General features: G+C 55.3%; 1 protein-coding gene across 1 annotated transcript; it reads left to right on the top strand.

The window, feature by feature from the left end:
• The first annotated feature begins 310 nt into the window (after nt 1-310).
• On the top strand, nt 311-11,505 carry H310_07565 (hypothetical protein). Its single transcript, XM_008872963.1, has 20 exons — nt 311-863; nt 915-1,891; nt 1,937-2,117; nt 2,181-2,603; nt 2,719-2,947; nt 3,007-4,518; nt 4,566-5,179; nt 5,224-7,037; nt 7,095-8,008; nt 8,078-8,368; nt 8,417-8,685; nt 8,738-8,846; nt 8,901-9,275; nt 9,343-9,767; nt 9,831-10,274; nt 10,327-10,536; nt 10,599-10,735; nt 10,782-10,835; nt 10,885-11,120; nt 11,176-11,505. The coding sequence occupies exons 1-20, from the start codon at nt 348-350 to the stop codon at nt 11,406-11,408; spliced, it is 9,963 nt and encodes a 3,320-aa protein (XP_008871185.1). The 5' UTR covers nt 311-347; the 3' UTR covers nt 11,409-11,505.
• The last annotated feature ends 11 nt before the right edge of the window (nt 11,506-11,516 follow it).

Here is an 11,516-nt window from a genome sequence, read left to right as displayed (position 1 = left end):
GTCTTGGATTTGTTTGGCTGACGGTGGACACTGCCAGAACTACACACAGTCAAGATTTCTTCGCCTGCGTTGGAGAAGAGACAGGAATTGGCAGACTTGATTCGTCCAGTTGGGAGCAACTAGCGTCTTGGGAATGCGATGCAACCGGCGCTCCTGCCATGGCATTCCGCTAGGGGGGTCGAGAATGCGGGAGCGAAACGTCGCAACGCAAAATAATGTCATGGGGTGGATGTCGAACTTAGAAGAATGATGTGATATTTGTATACCCAGTTGAATGCGGACTTGTGAAGCACGCACTTATTCGACCATCCCGCTCCGGGCTTGTCGGCCTCGGCACCAATCCCACCATGTTTGAGCGGCAGGTCACGGGCCTGCTTACACAGCTTCTGGGGAACTACGTCGAGCCGAGTTGCTTTCGACATGACAAAGTTAATGTTGGCGTGTGGAGTGGGTACGTCGTCCTGCAACACCTGGAGCTACAGCGGAAGATCTACCCGTCGCTCGGTGTGGCGGTTGTCCGCGGCGTGCTAGGGCAAGTCACAATCAAGATACCATGGAACCGCCTTGTGTACGACTCCGTGTTGGTGACGATCGATGATGTGTATATCTTGTTGCGCAACGTGAATCGCGAGGACATGGTGCCGCCGACAGCGGAAATGGAGCAGATGCTGAAGAAGCAGCTCATCGACGACTTGTATCAACAGAAGCTCGAGACGGACAAAGGCGGTGGGTCCGTCGACGACAGTTTTCTCTTGCGCTTGCGTACAAAGATTCTTGACAATTTGGAATTCCACATCCGACGCATCCACATTCGGTTCCAGGATGCCACGAGCGGCGACCATCCCTTCACATTTGGCCTCACGGTACAAACTCTTGTGCCTTCTTGCCACGGTCTTACTTCTTGGCACGAGTAGATGGAATCTTTGCACGCCCAATCGACCGACTCAAACTGGCAACCCACGTATGTCGATTCGACATCGTCCAAGGAGCCGATGATTTACAAATCGTTCGAGTTGAACCACTTGAGCATGTACCTGAACCCGGACTGCGCGCTCCATGGCGACCCTTTCTTTGACGGGGCTACATGCTCACTGGACACGTTTACCAATGCATTCTCGCGTTCCATTCCCATGCGGCTGGACATGACACGGCCGCCGTCAACGCCCCAATCCGGACGAGATGACTCGTCCAGGCACCACTTCATCTTGAAGCCCGTAAATGCGTCCGCCCACTTCAAGACGAAACGTGACCCGACAAAGCAGGACTTCCATTACCCCAACGTACCGACAATGGAACTGCAGGTTCTGATTGACGAAGTGGCCCTTCAGCTCGAAGAGTGTCAGTATTGCGACATGCTCTTCCTTCTGACTGCACTGAAGACGCCGCAGCAAGCGCAGCTGTACGAGCAGTACTTTCGCTTTCGACCGATCGTGTCGGTGTTCCAAGCGCCGGCAGCGTGGTGGCGCTATGCGATTCAGTGCATCCAAAGCGACGTCGCCAAGAAGCGAACTGCGTGGTCGTGGGTGTACATGAAAGAGCGCCGCGACGACCGACTCGAGTACGTCATGTTGTGGCAGCGCCTGCAGCTCGCAGCAATGCCAGAGCATTTCTTGGGCGATGACCAAGCGCAAGCGATTCAAGAGCAAGTGGACGCTATTGAAGCGCGGCGGAGTGTAGAGGACGTGCTGCTGTTTCGGTATCTGGCAGACCTCGAACTCAAGCAACTCCATCCAGCGACCTCGACATCCCCAACTGCAGCGGCTGCCCCCACAACGTTGTCGTCGTACTCGCTGTGGAACCTTGTCCGGTGGACTGGTCTGGACTACTCGTCGGTGAAAGAAGCCGAATCAGGACAGGAAATGGAGCGCCAGGAGCTGTACAGGATCCTTGGGTACGTCCTTCCCATCCGGTCCACACCATAATGCTTTGTTGTCAGGTATGATCCGATGGAGAAAGCCGCCCCAACAACGTCCAACGATTTTTCCGTCATCTCGATTCAACTGAACCAAGGCTCGATTGCTCTCCTCAACGACCCTGATACAAAGTACCTCCGCACGTCAAGCCAGTACAGTCGAAGCTACAACCCCCAGCCTTTCTTCATGGCGATGTTTGCCCAGGTAGAAGCCACATTCCTTCGTTCGATGGCCCTTGCATGGTATGTTCACGTTGGGGTGATGCAGGTGCACACAGATATCGTCCAACGATCTGGCGCAAACATGAAAATGGAGCTGAGTTTGCAAACTGTGGAACTGTACGACGAAAGCATGGACGGGTACTGCATCATGAAACGCCGCGTGCCCATGTCGACGCTCAACGTCGAGATCACGATGGTGGCTCCGGTCTTCCGCATGTCGTACGAAAACGGGCAAGATCAACAGATGCTCAAGTTGTTCATGGAGCCTCTCGAGATCATTTACTCTCCGACGGCGATGTGTTGGGCCCACCTGAGCACGTTCTCGACCGCGCCGGAAGCCCTTGGGTTGTGGGCAGAAATGGAAATGCAGGCGCTGAACGAGTTCGTCAACTTCAAGGCACGCACGGAGGCGAAGGTCGAGTACGCCATGGCGCACCGGATCCCCGTCCTTGTCGACGTTCGCATTCAGGTCAGTCAAAGATTTAAAAACCTGTGTCCTTCGATACCATGCTCGCTCGCTGTTGCCGTGCTTGGCAAACAAGATCGAAACAGATCTAACTTTTGTTTTTCCTGTGTGGTCGTAGGCGCCTGTGATTATCTTGCCGTCGTCCGATGGTGACATGCTCCAACATGCCCGACTGATCTTGGATTTGGGCCACGTCCATTTTCGCACGGAGCGACTGAGTAACTTGAACGTCAACATGACGTCCACGACTTCTACAACCCATGGTCATCAACGGGCTGCTTCGGTTTTGTTGACGAACAGCACCAACTTTTCCAAGCAGCTCACCGACGAAGCCGAAACGGGTGAAGGTCCGTCCTCGCTCAACTCGATAGTTGCCATGGAGCCGCGCTTGATTGAACATTTTTAGGCGCTACCCGGTGGAAAGAAGAGTTTTACGACAAGTTTACATGCGCCATGAGCAATTTGCACGTAATGCTGCTGCCGCCGGCAGTGCCCTACTCGCCTGAACTCTTGATGCACTCGACAACTCCATTCAGTTTGGTCGATCCGTTCCACATCAACGTCACCATGCGAAAGTCCGTCCTCCCGCTCGATGCTACGCTCTACCAACTCTACGTCCACGTCGACCTTCCTGCCCTGGCATTTCACGTTTCCATGGGGCAGTATCACCACCTGTGCAAAGTTCTCGCCCGCTTCAAGCATCAAGAAGCCTCCACGACGGTGTCGGCGGCCGTGTCAACATCGGCGCTTCTCACACCGAGATTTCCTCCGCAGGCGTCGCCTTGGAGCACTGACAACCACCGAAATAGCGACGAAGATGAAACCCAGAGCGTCATGAGTGACGACACGTGGTTTAGTGTCGAGTACGGCAACGACGGCCAAGGAAGTCTTGACGATGTCGAAGATCGCTTGTCCCTGCCCACTGGGCTACTGGCACCGCCGCCACTCTCGTCTCAATCAACCATGAGCGATGGAGGATTGCCTCCGACAATTCCAGTCGCGGTGCCAGCAGTGCCCTCGATTGTTCCAGGCAAGTGCCGCCCGGATCCGACGACTGTCGTCCCCTCTACCCGAATCGTGAAAAAGATCCTCGACCGCCGGGTGTGTGTGTGCACCGTGACAATTCCAATCGTCCAAATTCACTTCCAAAAGGCCGAGGACGAGTCTGCCGGACGTGTCCTATGCGTCTTGGAAGGCATCAAATTACGCTTTGCCAAGAGGACACTGTCCACAACATTGCGGCTTCGTTTGGGCTCGTTGGCTGTAGACGATCATGCAAACAACGCACCGACGCACCACTTGCTATTCTCTGTCACAACGCAACCAGTGTTGCCGTACACGTCGCTGCTGCCCAAGACATCGCGTCGAGGGTCGCTGCGTCCGCGAAAAGCTTCGTCCCACAATCGCATGTTGCCGCCACTGCCATCGTCGTCGTCGGGAGAGTCGATGGATCTTCTCGACATCAACCTGACGAGCGAAGTGCACGATCCCACGGAACTCGACATCACGTTCGGCCACTTGCACGTTCAATTCGACCAATCTCGCATCGCAGCATTGGTGGCCCATGTGCTTCCGTTGTTCCAACAAGTCGACGATCCCAAAGATGCCATCCCACCCATGAGTTTGAATGACATGCCGATCGATTTGAGCTCAAGTGGCGTTGTCCCAAGTGACGTCCCGACGATGAGTCTCACCGATTCGGTGCGGCTCGATTTGGAAAAAGCACGCCATGCTCTCTTTCATCAAGCCAAGAAGGACGACGAAGCGTCGTCGGGCCGCAACAACGTGTACAAAATAAAGGTCCACATGCGATCGCTGTCGATATGTTTTAGCAATCACATGGATCCGTTGATGTCGGTGGCTCTGCTGCATGCACGTCTGGACGTGGCGCTTACGCAAGGATCGATGGCAGCTACAGGTTGGACATCCTTCAATCAAATCGGGAGGACGTCATGATTCGTGTAGGAAGCGTCGGCAACATTCAAGTGATTGATCTGGTGTCGTCGGATCAACTGCACATGAAACGAAAGGACAAGCGGTTCTTATTTCAAGAGGTATTGGGGTTGGCGTCGCCGTTGGTCGATGCATCGCCGCTTGCCACCGCAACGCTGTCCCAATCGTCGGACAAAGGACACATCAAACTGCACGTCGAGCAAGTTCGCTGTATCGTTTCCACGAGGTTCTTGCTCAAGTTGTTACACTATATCTGCGAAGGGCCATTGATGGATGCGTTGTCGTGTCCGCAATTGCCTCGCCATCCTGCACCGTTTGCCCTGTCCCATCACTTGGACGCGTATCATCACCACATTCCTACTACGCCTGGGACCGCCGCACGCGACGTGTTCTTTTCTCCTGTGTTTACTTTTGACACGGTGCCCCACCACCCGCCTCGCCCCCTCGTGCTGCACGACCCCTTGCCACCCCCAATGTCCACGAGCAAGTGGACGATTGCCGTTGACATGCACGATCCACTCATTGTGATGCCACTCCACAAGTCGGCCAAGCACCCGTCATTGGAGCTAACGCACGGCATCGTTCTCCAACTGGGATTGATTCGTGCGTTGTGGTCACCGTCCAAAGTACGTATTGTTTGTCCTTTGCGTTGGCTGACAATTTTGGCTAGACAACACTGGAAACGAAAAACTTGGTGCTGCGGTCGATGCACGACGATTTTGAGTTTCTCCGGCCGATGAACATTGACTTTGAACTGAACCAACCTCGTCGTGTGCGGGTGCACTTGTCGCACACGCATGTACAGGTGAGCGAAGTGCACACTGCGATGCTGGTCGAGTTGTACTTTCAAGCGTTCTTGCCGTTGTCGTTGTACCACCAAGCTCCGAACACGCCGTCGTTGCATCATCAGCACCACCACATCGTTGCGAATTCGTCGGAAAATGTACCGTGGCACTTGGAAATGTCGTGTGATGCGCTCGCGTTTTCCATTTTCACCGTTCGCACCGACCATGGAGACACCGTCGTGCAAGGGAACGGCGAACACGACGAGTTCGATCCATCCCACGGGCTCGTCTTCGACATGTTTGCGATTCATCCACACGGCACAATTCCTGTGGCGACGTTGGCGGTGGGGGGAATCCAAGGGACGGTCAATTGCGAGTCCAGCCAGAGGTCCATGGACTTGTCATTTGCACACGTAACGCTTCAAGACACAGTCGTGAGTCCAGGCTGCACGTTTCAGTACCGCCACACGGTTGCCAAACACGTCCACTCGTGGTGGGTAGATGCCAAAGCAATTCGGTTGGTGGTCGAGCCATTGTTCGTTGAGCGAGTGGTGGTGGTCGGGCTCGAAACCATGACAAACGTCGAGCACTCGCTGATGCGCCATCAGAACCAACTGTCCATGTCCGAACTGGCGTCGTCCGTGTACGACGACGCAGAATCCGAGTATCAATGGACGGAGCGTGGTCGGAGCAACAGCATTGCGTCCAGCATTCATGGACACAATGCCATTGCCCCTGCGACTACACCACAAGCCGCCTGGCATTTTGACGTTGGATGCAAGCTGGTGGAAATCGAATTGGAGTCGCTAGTCCTGGCGGGTCAAGTGGCGTGTAAACAAGACCCGTCGCAACTGTTTGTCCGTCTGCAGAATGTCCTGGTGAAGACCAAGGCTGACGACAACGTGTCGTCCAACCTCCTCCACCCGTTGGAGATTACGCTGCGATATCAGCCGACTTTCCCGGTCGACGCGGCGCTTCAGCAAACCCTGAGCCCGTTCCACACCCACAAACCCGACACTCTCTTGTACACGTCGCTCCAGTGCAGCCCCGTGTTCGTGAGCGTGCATTTGCAAGATATCCAAACGATCACGAACTCAATTTCGACGGTGACGACGCTCGCGGCAACCATGGATGGCCTCCTCCAGAAGCTACGACCGGTGGCCACCGACGTGTTTCATCACGCGTCTACTTCCGGCGATACCGACACGGACAGTCTCCAATACTCGTTGATACGCCAGTTGTCCGAGGACGGAGGACCTTGCCACGGTGTTGATGGACGTGCTAGCCACGCCCCATCGACTCTATTGTGGCGCCACGTGTGCTTGGATCTGCAGTCCATTCAAGTCAGCGTCGTAGGGAATGCAGCATCGATGCTTCGTCTGAACATTGAACCAAGCGAATTTGAGTGGATCGACACACAGCACGTCAAGTCGTTCGGGTGGAAGTGGAATGTGCACGCGTCGTACTTGAACAACCGCCTGTTGAACATGGAGCCGTTGGTGGAACCCATGACGATGCACATCAAAGTATGGCAGGTCGTGGGCGCGACGCCGCTGCAAGTCGAAGTGAAGAGTGCGGACGAAGTGAAATTCAATTGGACGCACGCGTTGCTAGAAACGGTGCGGCTCTTGACGCGCATGACGATGGACAAGGACCTCGCGTCATGTGTCGTCAAGAACGAAACGGGTGTATTTTTCCAGTACGATACAATCCATGCACTCTCGATGGAGCAAACGTGTGAATTGGTCTGTGGTAGGGTGTGGACAGCGGCCGGACCGACGGATGTAGCACCCGGACAAGAACTGCCGCTCCAGCCGTCGACAACCGTCCACATTCGATTCCCCGAATACAAGCAACTAGAAATTCCAACGTCCGAGCTTGGCACGCGCACGTATCGCCTGTCATCGACCACGCTTGGACCTAGCACCGTCGACTGCGTGATCGACATCCATGTCCAGCATGGTTGCAAGATGATTGTTGTCCAAAGCACGTGGCTGTTTGACAACAAAACGGCGACTCGGTTGCAAGTGCAGTTGATTTTTCCCACGGGTGGCATCATGCCTCGACCGCCTTTTAGCTGCAGCCTCGATCCGCACCAGTCGCTGGCTGTTCCAATGTCGCTCGTGTCGTTCCGCGGCACCCAAGTGTACGTGAAACCAGACGGAGTCCACGCGTGGACGCTTGTGGACGCTCCCGTCGTAAGTTGCGGCGACGGTGGGTTTGTCCTGTACGCGACATGGTCAGCAGAAAACGAATCGAACCGCCGCGTGCTTTCGTTCTGTGCTCCTCTTGTGCTACACAATGCGTTGCCGACCCCGATGGAATATCGCCTGACGTCCGCGCCAGGTCGATATGAATCGGGCAAGCTTGGCATTGGGGAAAAGTGTGTGTATCATGGCAGCCAACACGACTCGCTGACACTCAACATCCGCACCAAGGGGTTTTCGTGGAGCCAGTCGACGGAATTGGTGGCAGGGACGATTGCCATGATCGATCCCATGAACCATAGTGTGTTGCTCGTGACAATCGACGTTGAATCGTCCAAGTCGTCGCAGTGGGAAGTCACTGTGTTTGTCCCGTACTGGGTCCTGAATCAAACGGGACTCGAGCTCGAATACCAGCACGAACTTGCGTTTCTGGGCCCCGAACACATCAATCCGTTTGCCGCTGGTACGCGACTACCCAGTCTCGTCCGTAGTGCAAGGGCGACATCGTGAGTGTTTACTGCTGCTGCTGTAGGCCAAGCGATGCCAAAGGGCCAAGACGTTGCGACGTTGCCTTTAGACACGGAATTGGTGGTGCCCCAACCTGCCGTGAAACGAAAGCATCAATTGCTCCCGTCGATTCCGCCAAATCGAGGCCTCGTCGACTTGATTCCGAAAAAAGTGTCGATTGCGTCGACAGCGTCGCCACTTCTCGCCGTGTGCCATACCCACCAACGCCATGGGATTTTGAAATTGCAACTGCGACTCCAAGGCAAAGGCGCTGCATGGTCCAACGTGATATCGTGTCACATTAGTGGCGCCACCGGTGCGTTCCACCGTTCAGACCTCCATTTTCGTCGTTGACACTGCATAGGGGAGTGTACAATTCGAGATAACGGAAGGGTGTACGTGGTCGGGTTTGTCTTGGAGCACGGGCAAGGCTGGTACGATCGCACCCAAGTACTCACGTTGGTTCCTCGCTTCCTCTTGATCAATGCGCTGGACGACCGGTCGTTGGACATTCTCATGGACGAAAGCACGGCAACGTCGGCGACGCTTGACCAAAATGCGCAATTGCCGTGGCATTTCACCCAAGCCCACCACCGCAACGCGATTCGGATTCGGTTTGCCCAACCAGGATGGGTTCGTGGCAGAGTGTCGTTTGGAGTGTGGTCGTGACGGGTGCGGGGTGTAGGTGTGGAGCGGCGCGCTCAACTTGCAAACGACGGGAGATCAAACGCTGAGGCTGCGCAATACAGTCGACCGCACGACGTACTTGATTCGCGTCTCCATCAAGCTCGAAGGTACCATGTCATCCGGCACGTGGTCGAGTGTGTTTTGAGTGACCGTATTGGCAGGACCGCAATACCGCATTGTGTTTCGCAGCTCGACGAACGTGCCTCCATACCGCATCGAGAACTTTTCACTGGAAACGATCCGCATCCACCAGTCTCGCGTGCGCACTTCCGACATCCTGCTCCCCCATCAAACTTGCGACTACACATGGGACGAACCTCTAAAGCCGCACCTCGTCGTCGTGGACATGCTTCCATCGCAAGCCGACGATAACAGTCGACCGATCCGTATCGGGGTGTTTTCCATGGACGATATCGCGCAGTTCCCCACCAAGTCGCTTGCGGTCGAAGTTCGCGCGGATGGGCCGACTCGTGTCCTGCGGTTGACCGACATGACGCCATTCCCAAAACCGCACGTCGCGAAGAAAGAACCGACAGGTGCTGCTGCTGACCCACGCGATTTTATTGTTTGCCTGGCAAGCTCAGTGTGTGTGATTTGTTGTAGGATGGCAGCAGTACCTCATGAATCCAGTCGTGGAATTCCAGCTCAAACTCCACAGCATCAGCGTATCACTGGTCGACAGCAAACCAAGCGAGCTGGTGTACGTGTCGTGGAGCACCGTCGGGTTCCAAGCAGCATGGACACAACACATGGCGCAGCTAGCGCTGCACGTGACTGTCCACTCGATGCAAATCGACAACCAAGTCCGGACGACTCGATACCCGGTCTTGCTGAACTTTACCGAGTCCCCGGCCATGGACGCCACGATTGTTCGAGAAACCACCTACACGAGCATCGAATTCCTTCGTTACGTCAACGTGAAGCTGCAGCCCATGCGATGGCGCATCGACGGCACGCTGATCCATGAACTCGCCACGATGTTTGTGAGTCCCGAAGACGTCCGTCATGACACTGCTCCGACGCGCGAGGTCAGTTCACTCATGAACACCCTCTTGCACGTTTCCCATCGACGCCTCGTGTGCATATGACAGGACCGCGTCCGAGATTTTGACGCGTCGACGGTGGGCGTGTTGGGAGCGCCACCAGAAACCACCATGTCCAAGAAATTGTACTTTGAAAAGTTCGAGCTGGCGCCGATCCAAGCCACGTTAAGTTTTGCAACGAGCAGCGCGCCGACGACAAGTCGAGTTGTGCAAGTCGCTGGCGTCCGTCAGATTCTCCAAGCTGCGGGAAAGACCCTGACGAAGATTCATAACGCACCACTGCACTGGCGCGCCCTGCGATGGCAGCACATGTTTGTTCCGCGCGAAACCATGTTGAACCAAATGAGTCTGCACTACCAGCACGAAGCGTACCGGCAAGCCTACGTACTACTCGGATCCGTGGATGTCCTCGGCAACCCCGTCAAAGTGTGGCAAAACTTGCGTGGTGGGCTCGCGTCGTTTGTATGGGAGCCCGTGCGTGGTTGGCAAGAGGTACTTGTCTCGGCCACACCATCGCTGGCTCCACCGTCACCTCCATTGCTAGAGTCCTCAAGCGTTTGGGTTCGGCTTGATCAAGGGCACGTCGTTGCTCTTCCGGGCCTTTGTGTACGCTGTCTTGGACTTCAACACGCGAATTGCGAGCAGCATGTTGCTGGGGTTATCGGACGCGTGCCAGCGTATCGATACGTACACGGGTTATCCAGTCGCCAAGACTTTATATCAAGACATTGCCCAAGGCGCGTCTGGTGTCGTGGTCAGTCGATGTTGTTGCTCGATTTGGTCGATCGACGGAGAAATTATTCCATGTGCGTGTAGGTGAGCCCCATGTACGCGTACGACTTGCAAGGATGGAGCGGCATTGTGCCTGGTGTGTTGGCTGGGATGCTTGGCCTCGTGTTGAAGCCGCTGCGTGGGTTCACTCAAGCCTTTGTCACAACCACGACGACATTGAGGTGCATCGAAAACGATGCTGCCATGCTGATGTGTTTATCCATCTAGGGATGGCATCCAGCACGACACTCAGTCCTACGTCATGCGCATGCGACCTCCACGGTAGCGCAAATCGCCTAGGCGGTTCCGCAAAGTCACAGTCCGATTGTAGCTACATTGACCCGCGCACGCACTTGCTCACGTCGTACTCCTACGTGCACGCGTCTGGCGAAGACATCAAGTATGGCATCGTCCAGGCCCGCCATGAAGATTACGTTGGCCACGTGATGTCTGCCAAGCGCCATGAGTGCTTGCTCGTGACCAAGCATCGCGTGCTGAGTTTGCAAGTTCACCTGCACCCCCATCACGCTGTCACGTACACAATATCGTGGGAGGTGTTGAGCGATGGTACGTTATGCACACACACCGCACGTCGGTGAGTCTCATCGTGTTGCTCGTCTAGACTTGATTGTCGTCGCCTATGCCAGTCCCGACACGATCGTGCTATACCACAAACCACGCGATGTTGGCGACCTCGCCGTCCCGACCCAAGTGATCGAACTGCCTCCGACCCAAGCGCTGTCGGTGTACTACATGCTCCAGCAAATGACGGCGACGATCTTGAACCAGTCCGGCTGCTCGCAGCTGAACGTGCACTTTGTCGACAAGTGCCGAGGAGCAGGCTGCAGCATGTAATGCATTCGCCGGGTATATAAAATGAGAGAGGCTAGGGCGACATGCGATTTGGCCGAGTATTTAATTTTAGAGGATCCAAGATCGCATGACAATGGGCAAAAGAACTGA

The sequence above is a fragment of the Aphanomyces invadans genome (genome assembly GCF_000520115.1).
Source record: "Aphanomyces invadans strain NJM9701 unplaced genomic scaffold supercont1.14, whole genome shotgun sequence".
Taxonomy (NCBI): Eukaryota; Oomycota; class Saprolegniomycetes; order Saprolegniales; family Verrucalvaceae; genus Aphanomyces; species Aphanomyces invadans.
Note: the sequence above shows the minus strand (reverse complement) of the source record. Positions and strands in the feature narration are given on the sequence as shown.